The sequence below is a fragment of the Peromyscus maniculatus genome, chromosome 3 (genome assembly GCF_049852395.1).
Source record: "Peromyscus maniculatus bairdii isolate BWxNUB_F1_BW_parent chromosome 3, HU_Pman_BW_mat_3.1, whole genome shotgun sequence".
NCBI lineage: Eukaryota > Metazoa > Chordata > Mammalia > Rodentia > Cricetidae > Peromyscus > Peromyscus maniculatus.
In genome coordinates, this window is record NC_134854.1 from 166,589,162 (window position 1) to 166,611,447 (window position 22,286).

The 22,286-nt window shown below is 45.1% G+C and overlaps 1 protein-coding gene across 1 annotated transcript in view; it reads right to left on the minus strand.

Moving 5' to 3' along the window:
* Itpr2 (inositol 1,4,5-trisphosphate receptor type 2) overlaps positions 1-22,286 on the minus strand; it is a 419,948-nt gene that overhangs the window by 86,563 nt on the left and 311,099 nt on the right. The window contains exon 46 of the mRNA XM_006986630.4: positions 1,906-2,013. Coding sequence (XP_006986692.1) covers positions 1,906-2,013 — 108 coding nt within the window. The remainder of the gene's footprint in view (positions 1-1,905; positions 2,014-22,286) is intronic.

The window sequence follows — 22,286 nt, forward strand, 5'->3', positions numbered from 1 at the left end:
AGCAATGACAAACCAGAGAAACTGCTGAAGGAAATGCATTAACTGAAGGAAGCCAAATATGGTTAATTTTCCCCCAGATTATTCAACAAATGCTTACTCAGTCATTAGCTAAGAGCACTGTGGTACTGAAAGTGAAGAAAACATGAGGATCCCAATATAGAAGGAATTGGATTTAGAGTCATGGTGTTATTTAAATGTTAGTATTAAGGACTGAGAAGATGGCATGATGGTTAAGACACTTGCCATGCAAATATGAGGCCAGAGCTCGGATCTCCACAAACCCACTAAGCGCTGGGTGGGTGTGCCAGCCTCCCTGTAATTCCAGCCTCAGAAGGCAGAGCCAGGGGATCCTCGGAGCAGGCTGTTTAGCAAGACTGGCTGTGTCAGTGGACTCTGGGTTCAACTGAGCGAGCCTGCCTCTGTGAATAAGGTCAGCCTTGGGCCTGCTCCTGTGCAAATGAACATGACCACACACACACACACACACACACACACACACACACACACACACACACACCTAAGCTATCACCCCAAGGGGAGCAAACACTGGAAATGGTGGATAATTACAATGGTCTACTATGACCTCTTTACAGATATGTAGTCTTTCCAGTGACCAACTGATTAAAATTGAATGTGCTTTCTTTTGAAGAAGCGAGACTCGTGAGAGGAGCTGAAAGTGAGATTTGGATCATGGGAAATTCTTTCTTGGATGGTGATTAGGCGTAAGCCCCTTCTCATTTCCCAGGGTCCTTAAACTGATCACAAGCTATTGTTCTCATCATCACATGGGTTCTTGCCAGTCTAATCTGACACAAGCTGCTGCGGCATGTTGCTGTTTACATATGTGAGCACAAGGTCAACTTTTGACGTGAAGTGATATTGCTTAATAATGCTCAAAGATTTGGCAAAAATAAATAATAAAGCATAGAAAGTACCCACCATAGAGCAATGCTGCCTCTGATATATTCTGCTAAAACCAAAACCATCTCCCAGAATGAATGAATGTGCTATCATAAATCAGAAGTGACATCTCCCAGAATGAATGAATGTGCTATCATAAGTCAGGAGTGACATCTCCCAGAATAAATGAATGTGCTATCATAAATCCGGAGTGACAAGTATCCACCACTCTACTCACTTCTCCCTGATTAGTTCTGCCAAGAAGCATCAAAAGATATCCCAGCTAGAAGTGACAGCCAGATGGGTCCCTGGAACACCTGATCTGCCATCGGACATTAGGTCAAGTCTCATTTGTGGGGCAGGGTGAGGGTAGCTGTCAGGCAACCGAAGTGCAAACAGCTAACTTTTGAGGATATGATACCAATATGAAAATTCTGTTAGTGCTGCCCATGTTCTCCTCACTTTCACATACTTCTACTTTGCTTTTTTTTTTTTTTTAAAGCAAGGTCTTAATACGTAGCTCTGGCTGGCCTGGAACTTGCTAAACCAGACTGACCTGGAACTTACAGAGATCTGCCTGCCCCTGTCTCCTAAGTGCTGGGAGTAAAGACATGCACCACCAGACCTGGCTTCAAATACTCTGTTAAGTCATGATCTCGATCATAAGAAGCCTCCACGGGTTTAAGGCACAGATTCTCTAATAATTATGTTGTCTCTAAAATGTCACTGCTCTCCCTGATCGCTTCTGTGACCCAAATGAGAGAAAAAATTTACTCTCTCCATTTCAAAAACCATCAGACGAGTTCCGGTGAGAGAAAAGACTTCACCAGATGGACACCTGGTTTCTACACATGTCTCTTAGGCATCAGCTTGTCAGACAGACTTTTCCACTTAAATCATCAAGTATTATTTCACTGTTCTGAGAAAAGTCATGGAAATGGCCTCAGATATAAGCAAACACATTATTTCACAGTTGGGCCCATTCTAAAAATAACAAGCAGGTACCTCGATCTGTGCGGTGTGATTGGCGTAATACTTCAAGGCTTCGTCCCCTTCTTCAGGATCGGATCCAGGTTTGAGCATCTGCTGTAGTAGTTTATTGTGTCGGGCCAACTGCAGGGAAGAGAATGAAAGGGTTAATGTCTCTTCCCCTTCTCTAGGGATGAGACTTTGAAGTTACTCTGTCCATTTGTGCTTGTGTCTTTCATAGTCCTGGGTTGACAGTAATTAGCCACATTCCAGAAAGGTATGTCTACATTTGAAAAGCACAAATAATCCATGCATAAGACTCAGTCATTCAGCTGGGCAGTGGTGGTGCACGCCTTTAATCCCAGCACTAGGGGAGGCAAGGCAGGCGGATCTCTGAGTTCAAGGTCAGCGTGGTCTACAGAGCAAGTTCCAGGACAGCCAGGGCTACACAGAGAAACTCTGTCTTGAAAAACCACACACACACACACACACACACACACACACACACACACACACACACAATCAGTCACTCACATTTGTTGGATAATCCCTATCTTCAATGAATGTATGGTTGTGCCAAGGAGAAGAAATGTTGACAGTGGCACCGAGGAGGTGAAATTCCTTGAGATGCCTTTAAACCACACATGCATGTAAATGAATGTGACCCGCAGGGCAGTGGGCAGTAGAAATAATACAAAGGCTATCTTCCTGTAGACACATAAATAGGGCTCTGCATTACAGAAGGCTTTCTCTTACTGTACCGAATCCCAGCCCTACAATAGCAGTTTTTATTAACCTATACTTCTGCACATTACCAGGTCAAAACTGGTGCTTTATGGGCACCGATTTCAATTTCACTGTATTTGAACTGGGCATTTAAAAACCAACAATCTCATGATAAATAATTTCTTTTCATGTGTACATGTATGTATGTATTTGTGTGGAGGTCAAAGGTCAATATCAGGTGGGCCTCTATTGTTCTCTATCTCATTTGTGAGGACAGGATCTCTCAGAAAGTGTAGAGCTCACCAACTGGCTAGGCTGACTAGCCAGAAACCTCCAGGGAACCTGCTGTATCCACTCAGCACTAAGATGCTTAACTGTGTATGTGAGTACTGGGTGTCTGAACTCAGTTCCTCATTGCTGTGGTGCCTAGCTGTATACATGAGTACTGGGTGTCTGAACTCAGTTCCTCATGCATACCAGCTGAGCACTTCTCCACCCTATCTGTAAGTCATTGGAAGCTGCTTTCTGTCAGTCAGTAGAAGAGATCATTCTCATTTAAACACTGAAGGTAATTGTTGGGTATTTCTCTCACTCTGTAGATAATTAATACACATTCCCTTTGAATATCATTTTTATAGATGACTGGAGCAGTTCCTGAAACCTTGCAATGTCCTTAACCTTTCCAATGCAAATGTTCTATTTGTGCCCCAAGTTCCCTGGGGCTTCTAATGAGTCTCATGTGTCACATGAACCACCACTCCTGGAGGGGTCTGGCTCCCCCTGCAAGGCTTTTAAGTACAAAATCTCATTAGATCCTACTCAGAAATCCTGGGGTAGACACTCTCATCCTTCCATTTTACAAATAAAGAAACTGAGGCACAGGGAGTGTGAATGTGCCTATAATCACAAAGGTGGTCAGTACTGACTTCAGACAGTTCAGCTGCAGAGTCAGTATTTTGTTGGTGTTACAAGGCTGTAAACATATCATCGTGTTTTCCATAAAGTCTTAATATAAATGGGACCATAAAGAATCAACACCAATTCAAGCAATAATCCAGACCTATAAAAGCAAGTCAACCTCCTAGGAAGTGAAAGTTTGATCAATTAAATATTCATTCCACTAAGTCCAGAACAAATCATTTTTGAAATGATTATTTTAGAACTGCCTTTCAGGGTCATTTATGGACCATGCCAAAAAAAAATGATGTCTTGTTTTACTTACATTTTATATTCAACTAAATGTGAGTTATATAGATTTTTATGATCATCCTGAGTCATGAAACTTGCTTTGACTTGTGGGTGTTTCTCAAAGTCTAAATGAATTAAAAAGGGAAGTTGCTGTAATCCCTGGGCATCTTAACAACGGGCAAGAAGTGGGCAGTTCTAGGTTGGCACTGACATGATTCATAAGCTGGGCTCAGGAAGAAGAGGTAAGGGCATGCTATAGCTTTGAACCTGAGTCCTCCAACAGCTTATGCTGAAGCTGGAGGTTCAATGGGAAGGTGAGGGAACCTTTAGGAGGCGGGGCATATAGAAGGACATTGGGTCATTGGGGATGTGCCCTAGAAGAGTATATTGAACTCTCTGCCTCTCCTTTCTTGCTCTTTTCTGCTCCCTAGATGACATGGTGGACAATCACAATCTCCCCTGTTCCCTTCAAGGCCATGCTGTTGTGTAGTAAAGCCATGACCACCAAACTCTGAAGCCACGACCACTAAACTCTAGAGCCACAACCACTAAACTCCGAAACCAGCATCAGAACAAGCCCTCCCTCCTCATAAGCAGTTTGCCTCAGCTATTTTGTCGGCTATTAAACATCTGCTCAATGTAAGTCCAGAATGATTGAATGGAAGGTTAGGAATGCCAATAACTACAACACAAAGCAGAAATACAGCAGGAAGAAGATCAAAACTTGGCTTTTGGAAACCCAGAGCGTGTAGTGTCACCATGAAGGAGACCAAGTGGGTTGCAGCATTATTTTGTCAAAGCTCTGGGAAGAGGCCAGGCCTGGAGCAACAACCAAGGAGCATGGGTGCAAATGTAAGCCACAAGAGGCCATTGCCTTGGAACAGGCTCCTGCCCTGGCACCAACAGAGCAGTGTGAACACCACAGACAAGTTCCAGATCACCGAGCTGTGCTGAGTGGTCTGACCTTCCAGCAGATCAGCAGAGAGCTCATGGGCCAAGTTCTCACCAAGGCTGGTGCCAGTGGGCATTAATAATAACAACAACAATATTAACAATAACTTCAATCTTTACCCGAAATGAGCCTGAAGTAACAGCATGTCAATCAATCAGACATTTCTCCACCCCGACTCGCTCCCTTTAGTCAGCTCCTCAGAACCCTTAATCCAAAGTAGTCTATTTCCAGACTCAGTTCCCAGCACCCACAGGGCAGCTCATGACCATCTGCAACTCCAGTCCTAGGTCATCCAGCACCTTCTTCTGGCCACAGCAGGGACTGCCTGGACTGGGTGCACAGACAGTCATACAAGCAAAATACCCATACACATAAAATATTAAAAGTGTATGTATATATACTCATAAAATACAAAACATGTCTAACACAAACCTTCTACACAAACATACATAACCATCAACAGGGTCCTGTACAATACTATATAATTTTAAATCAAAAATTGGGAAATGAAGACAGACCACAAAGTTCCTAACTCCAGTAACCATGAAAAATGTTTGTTCATTTTTATCTTCCTATCATTAGGATTTTGTTTTGTTTTGTTTTTGTTTTTCAAGACAGAGTTTCTCTGCGTAGCTTTGCGCCTTTCCTGGAACTCACTTGGTAGCCCAGGCTGGCCTCGAACTCACAGAGATCTGCCTGGCTCTGCCTCCCGAGTGCTGGGATTAAAGGCATGCGCCACCACCGCCCGGCAGGATTTTAATGTTATTTAGTTTGGCCCTAAGTAAGGATTGAACATAACAATAAAAAAGCCAGAAATTGCACCAGAATGCTGTCCTGTGGCAATTACGCCTCAGTACTTCTAATCTATGGATTTTTTTCAGTGGGTTCAACTATTATTAATTGGTGAAACCGTGACACAGAAAGGAGTTGCTTTCCCCAGATCAAAGAGCCCAAAGCCACCTGCCACCCTTCGTGTCTAGGTCAACAAGCGAACGACGGCTCACACCAAACAGTACTCCCATCCGAGAAGAGCAACGGCAGCAGAAGACGGAATGCAGTCAAGAGAAAGACCCTCTCCTCTGTAAATCTAAAGCCTTGTCTGCAGAGCCGGGCCAATGGCTCCCAGCACGCTCTGAGCTTGAGCCACACAGGGAGAGCCATGAGGAAGGATTCTCCCCTCAGAGTTGCCCAAAGGGAGAACAACAGAGTGAGTGAGTGAGGGGAAGGAGAGAGGGCGGGAAGAGAGCCTCACACCTCACCAGCCACTCAATGGGTGTTCGGGAGACAAGCCACCCTTCTTACAGAGTTCTTTTGTTCTTTCCCAATCACCCTTGTCGGCTATTCCAAAACTAGCATCCATATCATCTAGAATGTATTTTAGATCAAACCGGACCAGAAAGAGGGAGAAACACTCTTTTCTACATCCAAAATAAGATCTTGAGAAGCCGCAGATAAAGCCCCAGAGAAAGCAGGGTTAACTGAAGTTTGGCAGCGGCAGGAAAGAAGATGAGGTGACATTTCTGAGAAACAGTTTGACAAACTAGGACTGAGCACCCAGAAAGACAGCTGTGGAGGACACACAGACCTCCAGGCCAAGACCAGAGCCTCAGACTGCAGTAGGACATCTCAGAACGGCCTCTCATCACAGGCCCGCACACGCATGTGCACACGCACACACATGCACTCGCATACATACACAGATACACACAGATGCACAGATACACACACACACACAGATACACAGACACATAGATACACACAGATACACACACACAGATACACACAGACACACAGATATATACACACAGAGATACACACACACACACATACACACACACACATACACACACACACACATACACACACACACATACACACACATACACACACACACACACATACACACACCACTCTACTACAGTGAAATAAGAAATCGGTCCCTTTGAGACAGGGTAGGCAAGAAGCCAGTGCTGAGTTAACCAAGGGAACAGCAGCTGCATCTTGGTGGCCCTCTGCAGAAGGTCAGAAATCCCCTTGTGGTCAAACACCCTTGAAGTTGCAGGCTGTTCTAGCTATATCAGAAACTGAAGCACCAGAGCATTTCCCAAATGCCACATGTGTGCACTAACAAAAGGTTTGCAACTACAAAGGGCCAGACTTCACTTCAGAGTCACCTACACAGTGGTTCACATCCTCTGGGCCTCTCAAGAGGGTTAGGGGAAGAAATACCCTAAAAGGGAGATCCAGTCCACCCATGATTTGGAAGGGGGCTTCTACACGCCTTCTGGTCAGCCCCTCCCAACCCCTCCTACCTCTTTCTGGAGTATAGTGTCCTTTGCTGTGCTAAATAAACTTCTGCTTAAACTCTCTGTGTCTCTCGATTGATCAATTCACTCTCTCAATACACAAGAATCAAGGAAACATTTACCTGTTAACCATTTCCCTAATCACAGGAGGATTTGGGGAGGAAGCCAGAATGCTGATGCCTACTCCACGGTTTCTTCCTACTGTTAGTGTAACTACGCTTTACTCAGTCTCTTTCCCCCACTCGGACAGGGCCTAGTTAAGGCTGGCCTGGAACTTACTGTGTAATAAAGGCTTGCCTGGGGCTCACCATACAACACAGGCTGGCCTGGAACTTGAGGCAATCCTCCTGTTTCTGGCTCCAAGTGTGTTGGATTACAGGCATGGGCCACCAGGACTGGATACTCCATAATCTCTTTACCAAGAGTTTGAAAAACATCATTTGCTTTATATATCTAATACTTAAATAAATCCACTATGGTTCTTAGAGATCTCTTAATTATTTCCATAACCGAGGTAGCCAAATTAAGAAAAAGGTACCGTGCAAAAGTAACAAGGAATTGAGCAGAGTTGATTATTGCAGGTGAAAGTTCTTGATTTTCAGATGATTTACACTCATACTATTAGAGTCTGTCTTAAATTACAGTAAAGTCAATTTTAGAAAAACCCTTTAATGATAAGAGGAATAGCTTAGGAAGCAAGACAAATACCAACACACACACTCATATACACATGCACCTACACATATACTACCACACATGCAACACACACACTCATATACACATGCACCTACACATATACTACCACACATGCAACACACACACTCATATACACATGCACCTACACATATACTACCACACATGCAACACACACACACACACACACACACACTACCCATATGCAAAACACACATATGTGACACACATATGTAGCACACACACATACACACATGCATACAGACATGTACTACCCACACATGCAACACCCACATACCTTACACATACACATGCATCACACACTCACAAACACCACATGCACACATGTACTAACACACACACACACACACACACACACACACACACACACACACACAGTGTTTTTAGGAAGCTCTCCCTGTGATGTGGTTCTGAGGAAAACACCAGAGTTGCCATGACAGGGAAACAGCTCTCCACAGGCTGCTCACACACCTCCTAACAGAATGTGCCTGCAAGAAGGCAGGAGCATTATGCAGGAACTGGAAATGCAAACCCCAGCTCCTCCTTCTGACTCAGAGACCAAGACACCCTCAAGTGACTTCAATCCAGATAACATTGGCCAAATTCTGTCCTAATAGTAGATGTTATTACCAGAAATAATTGGATTCTTCATCAAAAATCCACTTGAAAAAACCCTAAAATTAACAAACTTTTCTTTTTTAAGGAGTTTTTTTGTTTGTTTGTTTTTTGATTTTGAGACAGGGTTTCTCTGTGTAGCCCTGGCTGTCCTGGAACTCACATTGTAGACCACGCTGGCCTCGAACTCAGAGATCTGCCTGCCTCTGCCTACCAAGTGCTGTAATTACAACCAGTGCTCTTCCAGAGGACCCAGGGTTCAATTCCTAACTCCCACATAGTGGCTCACAACTGTCTGTAACTCCAGTTCCAGGGGACCTGACACCTTCACATAGATATACATGCAGGTAAAACGCCAAGTCACACACAAAAAGAAAAAGGTGTGAACATAAAGTATAATGTCTGGAGCATCAATCTAAGAACTATCATAAATCACTATCATCTGAATGACTAAAACTATGTGGAAAAACAATACGTAGGGCATCTTATCTGCACTCAGTATCTTTCAAAAATAGTCTAAATTTGTCCTATGGAAACGCTTAAAATATTTGAGGATGAGAAGGCAAGAAAAGAAACTAGTTCTGCATACTGAGCGGGTTATCCCAAACACAGGTAACGTTCACAAGGGGGTTCCTATGGGGCACACCTGGGGCTCCTGCTTTTCTTCTCTGGAACTGAAGAAAGAGACCCATGTCCTCCACCTTGTGAAGACAGGTTAACAGATGTAACCCGAAACTTGGGTCTCCCTCCTTCTACACAGGAAGTGATATGTTTTCCTCAACCAGACACGAGAGGACACCATTACCTGAGTTACTCCTACAAGCACCCAGGAAGAAGAATGTGAGACACTCTCACCCACATGGCTTCCCTCCCGCAGGGCTCTTCAAACAGGGCTTGGGAAATGCCCAAGACCAAATACACAGACCACAGGGGTCTTTCCTCATCGTTATCCAGAAGCTGACAGAGGAGTGTGCAATCATCCTTATTTTATGCTAGTGTCTCCCTTGCCCAGAACTTCTAGAAGGGCGGCGGTTTTACCATTACTCCACTTATCCAAATGTGTGTCCAGTAGACAACGGTGTTTAATATTGGCCGGATGGCCTGTTGGGCGACGGCTGACAGAAACTAGACAGTCCAATTACTTTTGTTTCATTATTTGACAGCTCTACTTTAAAGTGATCCTCACGTTTAACTTTCCAAAAGGCTTCTCTTTAGAAAATGATGAATTGGCATAATCTATGTAAGTTTTAGACAGACTTTTCACTCCTGTTTCTAGAATCAAGCCCTAATTTCTCACAACGATAAAGAAACCAGGAAGGATGAATGCATGCTTCTCTTGTCAAAGCATTCTGCTTCTGTTTCTGGTGATTTCTGTGTTTCCTTCAGGGCAAGGAATCGGGAGGTGAAACAGTGGCCTTCAGAAGGAGCTGAGATTTTGCCCGATCACTGCAGCAATTCTGCTCAGCTGGGAAAAGTAAGAACTGCCACGTGCAGAGCATCCACCCGCTAAGTGGGCTCATCCACACCGGGTGACTATTTCTGGCCTCACCGACCTTTCATGATGACACGTTCAAGTCACTTGACCTTTTAAAGGCCGGTTGCCTTGTTGTGACGCTGATGAACAACACACCCCAGAGAATTTCTGGAGACGCAGCTACTGGTGCTCCCCAGGTCCCTGGGCACACTCCCCTGCTCGGCCAAGAGCGCAGACTTCCTCTCCAGCCCCTATCAGCTGCCATCTACAGCAGGCCTCCTCTTGGAAGAGTGAGGCAATTGCTCACAGTCCTGACAAAGCCATGGCAAACCGTGTTAATTAAAGGCTTGAAATTACAGTGGTGAGTCCCACAGCACTCCACAAAACCACTGGCAGGCTCAGAAGCAACGGGAAGTGCACAGATTAGCCAGATGTGAAATTGGGGGTGGAGTCTGAGGCGCTCAGAGAGAAGGGCTCCCTCTGTGAATATCTCTCTAGCTTTCTATTTCTGAGCTACACCAGATGAGAACTATCACGGCAGCACCCTCTCTCTGTTTAACTAATAACTACTAGAAAGTTCAGTTTTTGTTCATGGAGTGTTCCGTAAAGGAAGAAATTATTGCTCAAATGAACTCTGCATTTCAAAAAGCCCCTTCGCAGCAAAGGAGCAAGCCAGGCAAGGTGAATCTCAGCTCTAAGAAAGGACTCAGGGCACTTTCCAGAACTGGAAAGAGACCAAGAAGTTTCCTAGAGTAGAGGCGCTTGCTCAGGTACTAGACGGCACCTGACCGTTCTGAAGGTGAGTGTCCCAGCTTGCAAACAAGAGCAGAGATGAGCCAGAGAGAAAGGAGGGGAAGAAAGACAGTTTAGACAAACTCATTTAGAAAAAACACACTCATCCTTCTTAAAAACTGATAGCCAGTAAAGACGACATTTAACCACATAGATACTGAACACGACAAAGATGAGACCAGTAGTATAAATTTCTTTGTTATGTCATAATGAGATCATGAATTATCCACACATGAAACACGATTATCAACATTATCAAATCCATAAACTATTCATATGCAAATGTAAAAATCCTCTTATTCCAATCCAATTTAAAAAGATCTCCTTAAAAAGCAAGCGCCTGTGGACTAAATGTGTGGTTATTCAGCTTTGCTTCTGCACTCTGGGGTCTTTGGTTAGTCTCTGGCTTGAGCTCTCTTAGCTCTGATGGGGTCTGAAGAGTGAAAATATAAAAGCTCTGCCTTCAAACAACTTCCTGTTAGGCAGAAGCCACAGACATACAGGACAATGGACCTATCAGGGGGCCAAGAACAGAAGAAAGCACAGAGCGTGGAGTAGAGGCTGCCATTTAAAATCAGATCATCAGAGATCATTTCCCCAAAAGTTTAACAAAATAGAACGGTAGCAAATTCAAAGACACAAACTGGGGTTAGTTTGTGGTTTTAGAGCACAGCCCAGTGACAAGATTTCAAGACAACATAAGAATTGATGTTTAAGCCACTCATGGCAACACACACTTGAAATGCCTGCATTGGGAGGCTGAGAGGAGGAGGAGGGTGGACATGAGTCTGAGGTCAGATGGCCTACTCAGTCTGTCTCTAAAACACTTGGGAGTGAGAGGCAGGGAGGCAGACAGAGACAGGAACAGAGACAAGACTTTTGATAAGAAATGAGTATTAGAAGGTGCTGAGTCCAGGGTAAGCCTCTCTTTGTTGGGGTTCACTGTGGCTACTGTGTCAGGGAAAGTTGGGGGTACACTCGTGAATGGAAGCAGGAAAAACAAAGCCTGAGTCTACAGTCTACCAGAGACCACGGTGACAAGGACCAAGCAGTTGTGAAGGATGTGGTCAGATCCCTGAGGACAGCGGTGACTCACGAGTCCAGTTAGCATCACAGGCTCTGAGAAGACCCAGGGTCAGACAACCAGGGGCAAATGCTCCAGCTCCTCTGTACCTCAACTCTCTCCTCTTCAAGTGAAGTACCGAGAGCATCACATTAATACAAACCTCAGAGGATCACTCCGACGGCCAATGAGACAGGGGGCAGACACTGGGTACTTGTTAAACAGGAGCCAAGATAAGTAAGTAAATACAACTTAGAGTGGTGTGAGCGCAGCCACCATGGGCGTCCGAAGCCAGGCTAGAGAGTGCGAGCCGCTTGAGGGCGCTGGATGAGAAGTGTCACTGTAAACAAACACTTGGCTTCTTCAAGGAGAGTGGACAGAAAGGGAACTAAAGTGGAGGCAGTCAGAGGCTGCTGGAGGGCGGAGCTGATGGGAAGGCTGGCCAGCTGGTCAGGGACAGGGGGAACATGGGGATCTCCCTAGACTTCTGCTTATAGGACACACCATTCGCTGAGGGAGGGGGCCCAGAGTAACCTAGGGGCAGGCAGAAGAGGATTACAAGATTGAATTTCCTTCCTCCTCAGTACCTCAGGTCTACCGCCCACAGGAATGGGAAATGGGGAAATGCCAGGTCCCGAGGGGAAAGGCAGGAAGGGCCTGGCTGCCTGGCCCCACCCCACCCCGAAGCATGGAGATACTCTGGATGTAAGTGCCTAAATTAGGTGTTAAACAGGGTGGGAGTAACCAACTATGACGAAAACAAGCTAAACGGAACTTGCAGAATCAGTGATAGAATCAATAAAACGGGTTGATGGAGAGGAACTTACAAGGAAAGCTTGCCCACAGAAATGGCATTCTGTGAAAGCCATTCGGATACATTTCTTTATTCCCTTTGGAACTTGTTTGTGGGTTCTTTGGATGCACCCACTGAGCATGTGAACCCCAGGGAGTCTGAGCCCTTCACTGCTCTGATGAGGCCCGGGACAGCCCTATTTCTCTCCTTCCTGCTTTATCTCCAACATGGGAGTGGGGAGGCCACTGTGACCCCCAAGCCCACTGACGCTTAATCAGAACAACTGCAAGTCCAAAGCACATCTCACAGGTGAGAGCCACAGAGCACCACAGAGTGGAAACTCAAGAGACACGCCCCGGCAAGGACGGAGATTTGCTCTTACACACTGGGCCCTCTGAGTGTCTAATTAACGCTTTTTGTTTGTTTGGTTTTTGTTTTTGTTTTTGTTTCTGTGTTTTTTTGAGAACAGGTTTCTCTGTGTAGTTTTGGTACCTGTCCTGGATCTCACTCTGTAGACCAGGCTGGCCTTGAACTCACAGAGATCCACCTGGCTCTGCCTCCCGAGTGCTGGGATTAAAGGCGTGCGCCACCACCGCCCAGCCTAATTAACTCTTTATTGTTTCTGCTTTTAGGTAATGCCACTGGCCTAAGGGAACACCAGTATGAGGAGACCAAGGAATCATGGCATGGATACTTGAAACAAAATGGATGTGTGTGTGCGCGCACCATTTTCTGAGGAGCTGCTATGAGATGCAGATGGGAAAACAAGATGAGCCATAGCCCACCAGTCACCATGCTCCCCAAGTATGAGGGGCGGGGTGGAGATGGAGGGGTTAGAAATGAGAGTTCCCCTTTCCTTCTGCTTAAGGTAGGTTTCACCAGAGGATGCCAAGGCTGAACTGCTTCAAAGCACTGTTCCTCTGAGTGTCTGGTGTCCTCTGTGGTGTGACCCCTCAGCTCCTCTGCTCATTATGTTCCAGTTTGGGAACCAGCCTGCAACACGGGATGCTCATCACAGGAATGCTGCACGCCAAAGCCAGGAGTGCACTTCCTCCCTGGTACTTCAGGGCCAATTGTCCAGTCTTCTTGCTGAGTCTCACAGCCTCCCATTCTGCATCCCATTCTCTCAGACCTCCCATTTCTAGCCATTCCCTGGGGTCCTTCCCCCCCCCCAGCTCACCCTCAGCATTTGAAATCACTGCAGGTTTTCACTCTTGGTTCACTCCCTTCATTCCTGTTGCTTTTCTAGGAAATCTCATCTGCCCCACCATCTCAAATACCATCTACACGTATGTCTGTATCTGTATACTTTGATGTGCAAGCCTGGCTTCTCTTCCCAAGAAGGAAGTATGGAGTCAGCTTCTGTTGTTCCCTCATCCTAATGTCCCATTAGTTCCTAAACACCCACAGGCTAGAACCAAGGCTGTCACTCTATTCTGGGCCCCAGCTTTTCCACCTCCAGGATCGCGTCATGTCCTACGCCAACAGCCAGCCCTTTCCCTAGGAGCTGTTCAAGCCCCACCTCATCCTCGCTTCCCCAGTTGGTAAATCAGCTAGCAGTGGAAAGAGGCTGCGGACTGCAGAACAAGTCAGTTTCCCTTCCTCCTCAGCATACAGGGCTCACTGCCTACAGGAAATGAAAATGTCAGGTCCCAGAGGAGAAGCCAGGAAGGCCAAGGAGACTAAAACCTTTAGTAAGACTGGCATGTGCTCCAGGCTGATGCCACCCACCCCACTGCGATCTCTGCCCATCTTCCCACGCTGTAGTCTTATACTGCTTTCTGGGACCACGGAGCAGATGAGCAGGAGTGAGGCGTGGGGGGGGGGGGGTCCTTCATTTCTTTAACTGGGAACTTTTTGCTTCTTTTTTTGGTTTTTTAGCAGATAAATGTCTTGTTAAATGGAGGTCAAGTTCTGCAACTTCTGAAAGGGGGTAGGTGGGGACAGAGAAAACAGGCAGCAGTCAGGTTGGGGTGACACCAGGGAGTAGGAAAGCTCCAGGAGAAAGGAAGGGAAAGAGCAGGAAGTTGTGTGTGGTCAGGTGACGGTCCTTTGAAAGAAGGAAGCCGAAATGGGCAGAAATTCAGAGAAGAGTTTTAAAAACTGTGGTTTGTGGACAAGTTGAATAAAAAAATACCCTGGATAAATGGGAAAAAAGCGACGTGGGGCCTACCATCCAACCCGAGTGTCAGCAGACAGAATCTAGGAACCTGAGGTGACCATCTGAGTATCCCATGCTTGCTCTGGAGTACTTCCAAGTTCATATGAGGCATGAGCAAGAAACCGCCTCGGCCCCGCTAGACATCCTCAGTTTGTCCTGAGCTTCTAGGTCCTGCTTGCTTTTGCACTGCTTGGTTCAGTCCCATTTCCAATCCATAGTGGACTCAGCCATCTTCTGGACCCAGTGGGTAACATACATCTGCCCGCCCCGTTATATAGTTAGTGGTTCCTCACTTATTCTCAGAGTCCCACTGTTCATAGAATATATAAATCACACAACCATGGGATGTAAGGTCCTTGTCCTGGCTAGTTCTATGTCAAGTTGATACGAGAGAGTCATTTTGGAAACTGGAACCCTCAGTTGGGGAAATGCCTCCACCAAATTGGCCTGTGGTACATTTTCTTAATTAGTGATGGCTGGGGAAGGGCCCAGTCCACTGTGGGTGGTGCCACCCATGGGAAGGTGGTCCTGGATTGTATAAGGAAGCAGGCTGAGCAGACCAAGAAGAGCAAACCAGTAAGCAGTGTTCCTCTGTGACCTCTGCTTCAGCTCCTGCCTTGACTTCCCACCCCGACTTCCCTCCGTGATAAGACTGTGGAGCAGACTCGTAAGCAAAACAAACCCCTTCCTCCACAAGTTGCTCATGGTCGTGTTTCATCACAGTAAAGAAAGCTCACTTCTAACATCTTCCTTTCTTATCTATTAGAAACTTAATGTGTATGCCCCTATTTGTGTGTGTTAGAGGCTCATACACAAAAAGAAGGCTGGTACAGTACTTGCCTCTCATGCCTGACACCTTAGGTTCAATCCCCAACAAAAAAAGAAAACAAAGTGGCTTAAAAATTATAAATATGAGCTGGAGAGATGGCTCAGCAGTTATGAGCACACAGCAATCTTACTCAGGACCTGAGTTCCATTGTAGCACCCATGTGGGAGCACTCACAACCGCCTGTAACCAACTCCAGGGACCCCTCTGCTACCTCTGGTCTCCACAGCCTCCATACTCAGGCACTCACATGCACACACTCACTCACATGCACACACTCACTCACATGCACACACTCATATACATGTTTTAATTATAAATGTATATAGCCAGGCAAAGTGACACACAGCTATAGGCTAATACTCTACAGATAAAGACAAGAAGGCGAGAGGTTCAAGTTCACCTTTAGCTACATAGCAAGTTCTGACCAGCTCAGGTTACATGACAGCCTGAGTCAAAAATAAAAACTGAAAGATGAAAAGAATGAAAAGAATTGCAAAAAGAAATGGTCCATTTTTTCCCTCTTTTTCCAATGCTTACTTGTTTATTATGGGGTGGGACACATGTGTCACGGAGCATGGAGGTCAGAGGACAACCTGTGGGAGTTGGTTCTCTCTAACATCGTGTGGGGTCTGGGGACTGAACTCAGGTCACCAGGCTTGGAGACAAGAGCCTTTCCTGTTGAGTCATTGTGCAGGTCCAGCCCATTATGAGCAGGCTACTTCAAATATGGGGCATGGGAAACTACGAAGAGTATAAAAGGCATTTACAGCACCGTTTGGCAAACAACCCTCCTGGTAAAATCTGTTCTACCACCTGCTTCATGAAATGAAGCGTTGTTGGTAAACACTGCCAGACTGGCCTGTTTACGTGTTGTCCACGGCTGCTTCCGCACTAGAATCACAAAGCGCAGCATGTGCAGCAGGCACAATGGCCTCACAAGCCTACGATATTTACTAGCTGGTGCTGTGGAGGCCCCACAGAGTGGCACCAACTAGCACATGGTGTTCAGGCCTCACACAACTGTCAAACACGTAAACATGCGTGTGTATGCACACATATGCTACTGACAGCTGACCGGACAACGTCCCTTGAAAAAATCAATTTTATATCTCTAAAGTGGAGTCTCTTTCACTGATAATAAAAATCTTAATCGGGACTTACCACAATTTTCCCCTACTGGATAATTTCAGACTGTTTCTTGGGTGTGACGTGAACGGGGGATTTTTTTATCTGAAGGGTTGCTTTCCTTTTTAACAGTTTACCATTTAATATCTAGTACTGTTTTGTTGCAATGGCCTGGTACTTTTCTGTGCCTCTTTAAGTAATTCTGAAACTCAAACTTATCAACAGACATGAAAGACCAGAGCTGAGCAATCTCGTCAATAATTAATAAGACTCACATACCCATACAACTCTCTTGGCCATTATACCAGAAAAGGCTGTTTTCAGACATTTAAAATCCTACCAGTGGATCTACCAACAGAAAGAATGCCATCTGGATTCCCCTGACATCTCACCCTCTCACATGTCCACAGTGAGTCTTCAGGATAGAAAGTCAGCTGTGTGCTTATAAATAATCTTCATTTACACTGTGCTACACAGATCCATGCACACAAACACATATACAGAATCCTGGGGTATGCAGTCATGCGCACATACACAAATACATAAAGAATGTCACTTGATGCTTTGACATTCAAATTTTTCTTTCACTTATATGTTGACTAATTAAGTGTTCTCTTGGGTTCATTGATCATCGACTTATCTTTAAGTAGATGTTAAATAATGCCAGGATATAAACTAGTACACAAATAACAGTAACCGTGAAAAGACTTGAACTGATGGTGCTTTGGGGTTGGTGGACATTTTCTAAAGCATACGTCTGCACCAGTTTTCTTTGTTATTTTAGCATTTTATGAAATCATTAATGTTTCATTAACTGTGTGTCATCTGAGTAAAAACTGAGCCCTCTGGGGAGAGTGAAATGGGTGCCACATCACATTGAGGGAAGTATTCTCTGCACTTGGATTCTCCACTCTCTACGGTCCTTCACAAGCTGGTAAGATGGTCTCTCCATCATTTCCCAGTGCTGTTTCTGCTCCTGTACAAGGCCCCAGGGAACTGACCTTACACGTAACATGGTAAATATCATTCTTTATTCTGCATATGCTTTCTGAATGACAAAAACATCTGCCTCTGAGACCCACAGCTGGTATGGGGGTAAAGGTGCTTGCCATCAGACCTGACGATCTGAGTTTGATTCCTGGTAGAAGGAGAGAATCCACCCATGCAAACTGTCCTCTCACGACCACGTGTACCATGGCTTGTGCACATGCGCACACTTGTACACAAGTAAGTGCAATAAAAATGCTGTTTCTTTATTGCTCAACTAAACATCATTAGTCCATAACCACCACCTAGATCTAGTCACACCATCCCAAGGCCTCCCCAGTCATCTGGAGCACTTGTTGACCGTAATAATCACACACTTAAACCTCCAGGTACCACTGTATCCATTACAGTCCTTGTCACCAGTGACATTCAAGTATCAGACCTCACACCTGAGCCAGCCACAGTGACCCACACCCACAACCTCAGCTTTAAGAGGCTAAAGGAGGAAGAACACAGGCCCAGAGTGCAACAAGCAAAGTGACATCAAGCAGGGGAGCCATCCCACCAGAATGTAAGCTCACACATGGGGGACAGGGGTCTGCCTGCTGAGGACTTCTCTTCACCACTGAGAACAGAGGGGCTATTGCACACTCAGACCATCAAAGCCAGTTTAGTTTTTGAAACTTGATATGACAATCATATGATTTTACCTGATGGGTCTCATGCAACTGAAACTGGCCTTGAACCTCTGTGTTCCTGCCTCTATCCCCCAAATTGCCACTGTACCCAACTCTTACAATTTTAGGATAATTTTAACAGGTTTTATTAAGTTCATACAGTATAAATATCCTCCATTATCAAAGTCCGCCTATGGAACAGTCTTATCTTATACATCTTGTGGTCACAACGGCCACAGTACTAAACAATCCTTAAGATTAATTGTATTCACTTTTAGTGTATGTGGGGGGACATGTATATGTATGTATTTGTGCATATGTACATGTATGTGGAGGCCAGGGGTCAACATCAGGTCTCTTTCTCAAGTGCATTTCATCACATTTTTGCAGACAGGCTCTCCCACTGAACCTGGAGCTCAATGCTCTACAAGATGAGCCAGCCAGCAGGCTCTGGGGACCCTCCTGCTTCTGCCTTCTCAGTGCTCAGCATATTCTTTAGTTTTCTATTGCTGCAATAAAACACGATGCCAAGGTAACTTAGAGAAGGAAGGGTTTATTTGGGGCTTACAGTTCCAGAGGGTTAGGGTTCACAATGGCGGGGTGCAGGGAGCAGTGCCAGGCAGCTGGAGCAGAAGCTGAGAGTTCACATCTTGAACCATAAACAAGACTCAGAGAGAGCTAACTTGAAATGGTCTTATGAAACCTCAAACCCCGTCCCAAGTGACACACTTTCTCCAGCAAGACCAAGGGTCTCCTAATCCCCCTCAATGGCCACCAACTAGGGACCAAGTAGTCAAATGCCCAAGACTTATGAGGGGCATCTTGTTCAAACCACTGCACTGCACAGCTTTTGAAGTGGGTCCTGGGATCTGAACTTGGTTCCTCACACTTGTTCAGCAAGTACTTGATCAGCAGAGCCATCTCCCCAGCCTGTTTATTTACTCTTGATTACAACTAGAGAGTGTCAGAGGACGGAAAAAGAAACAGTAACAGATGGGATGCATCAGGTACAGCCTGGAGCACTCTTTCGGAAACCACTGTCCACTGGGGTGGTACACTGTATGCTCTCATTTCAATTCCTTTAAACACCAGTGAACCATGCTTATTAAGGAACACTACAGCATGTTATTTTTAACTCTTTGTTACCTGTAACTGCACACTAGGACTGGCAAATGGAAAGTGTATAGGCCACAACTCTCAGAACATTTAGATGATTTTCCCTTTCAAGGCTTCTGAGTTCATACTTAAAGAGTACAGTTACACACAGGCATTTCTCGTTAACCTCAAATCCCTGTTGGAAGTAAATGAGGTGGCTACAAACACAGATATCTAGTAGCTGGTTAGTTAGACCAGTGCATCATTTAAAATGCAATGCAGCCCATCAGAAGAGCCATCGTGTCTAAAGATGCTTTGGTATTCACATGGGTCCCTGAAGACAGGGCTCACAGATGCCTACACTGCTTTTATGAATGAGAAAGTTGGAGTGAGAAAAACTGTGGAGCCCCAGCAGAGGACAGAGAAAGCACACCAAGTGAGGGGAGCAGCAGCTAAGCTGTTACACAACATTGCTGCTGACATATTACCAGGCTACTCGTGCTTCTGCGAGTTGACAAATCCAGCTGTGTTTTCCACTTTCCACAAGTGATGATAATAGAGATGAAGTAATTGTAAGTTAGTTAACACCCTTCAAAGATATTAGTGATGGCAGTTATGTATCCAATTACAAACCCATCTTTCTGCTTCTACAAATAAAGTAAATGAAGCCATGCTGATTACTACACATTAGCATCAGAAGGCAGAGGCTGGGAAGAGGTGAGCTGCTCCAGTCCCTGGGGAAACACTTTAAGAGTCTCGGTGATATACACACTTGCTCTGATTTCAGGGTATTTAGAATAATTTATATGCATAGCCCTTAAAACGAATACAGCTCAAGCAATAGCAGCAACAAAATGGAATTTTTAAGGGCAAAGTGTTTAATGAAGACTATCAGATATCTAGAAAATGTCAGCATAACAAAGTATCCCAGGGCATGAAGCATCAAAGCCACTCCTACCATGCCCTGCCCCCACCCCTTCCCAGAGTTAAGAAAAGGATACTGGCCTTGGTTAGTGCCAAGTGACAATCCAAGTGACTAGAATATGCCACCAAATACTGGCATTTTCCTTCTGGAGGGGAACAGCAACATACAATTCTGATATCTCCAGCACTCCTAATAGACTTTGTGAATGGAGGGGTAGAAGCACATGTGCCTAGGGGTATTCTCACCTATGTGTGCACATATATGTGCACATGTGGAAGCCAGAGACTATCATCAGGGTCTTACTCCACTGCTCCCCCACATTATATTTTGAGTAGGTTCTCTTGCTGAATCTGGAGCTCATTAATTCAGCTGGACTGGCTAGACAATGAACTCCAGCAGGCTGTTTCCTCCACCCCAATTGCTGAGGTTACAGACATGCATCATCTCCCAATAGACTTTGAATCCTGTGGATGTAGCTGAAGTCAACATGGCTGTGAGGGAGAAGAGGAGTCAGGCACTCAGCCACAGCTGCTGCTTTCCTGGACCTCAGATGAGTGCCCTGATAACCACGTACAGAAAGAAACGTGCGACTAACAAAAGGTGGCCAGTAAGCCAAACATCCTGCTTCTCCTGAACTTCGCTTCACAATCCTTCCACTCAAAATGAGACCCCAATTTCATTCCACTTCCCCCTTTGTGTATTTTTATTGCTGCTGCTAACTATGATTTTAGAGGTGACACAAATGAGCTGCAACCCAGACTCTTAGATGCTCAGTGAATGGTATTTGGTGCTTATTAAAAGGATTTAAATCTAACATATCCAAGTTTTTTAGTCTCGTTTTACTTTTATTGGGTGTTTTGTTTTGTTTTGTTTTGTTTTGTTTTTTGAGACAGAGTTTCTCTGTGTAGCTTTGCGCCTTTCCTGAAACTCACTCTGTATCCCAGGCTGGCCTCGAACTCACAGAGATCCACCTGCCTCTGCATCCCGAGTGCTGGGATTAAAGGTGTGTGCTACCACTGCCCAGCTTACTTTTATTGTTTTGGAAATTTTCTTTAAAAGAGAGAGAGAAAAAACTCATGAGTACCCATATGTGTGAGTTTCCTGTTAATTAAATATCCAAGACAATGCACATAAACAATTAAATGTACAGAAACAATTGAATATGCACAACTGAATATGCATAAGCAATTAAACATGTATGAACAACTGAGTGTGCATATACAATTGCATAGGAATAACAATCAAATGTGTAAACAATTTAATATGCAGAAAATAATTAGAAGTAATACTAGTAGTATGCATAGCATTTATTAGCTACTCTGAGGTAGCTGTTGCTTGTTCTGGTTCTCTGATCTTCCAGTTCACCCCAATACCTGGCTCAGGTTTGATTTTATTAATAAAGACTCTTTAAGATTCCTGCTACACTACTCCGTTTTAATGCTGTGGCCAATCAAATACTTGACAGGTAGCAAGTGAAGGAAGAAAGGATTTACTTTGGCTCATGGTTTGAGTGTACAGTCCACATGGTGGGACAGGCATGGTGGCTGGAACAGCTGGTAGCCACAGCAGCAGGACCATGAGGCTGCTTTCTCACATTTGGATGGATCAAGAAACAGATAAGACAGGAAGCAGGGAAGGCTATAAAATCTCAAAGTCCACCCACTAAAAGATCCACTTCCTCTAGCTAGGCCTCACTTTCCACAGGTTCTGCAACATCCCCAAACAATCCCACCACCTGGAGACAGAACGTTCAGACCCACAAACCTGTGTGAAACTGTAGCTAGAGTTTTCCTGCCTTGCCCACAGTCAGGACAAATCTTTGTCACCCGCCAGTCCCACAGCCGCTCAGACCCAACCAAGTAAACACAGAGACTTATATTGCTTACAAACTGTATGGCTGTGGCAGGCTTCTTGTTAACTGTTCTTTTATCTTAAAGTAACCCATTTCTACAAATCTATACCTTGCCACGTGGCTCGTGGCTTACCAGCATCTTC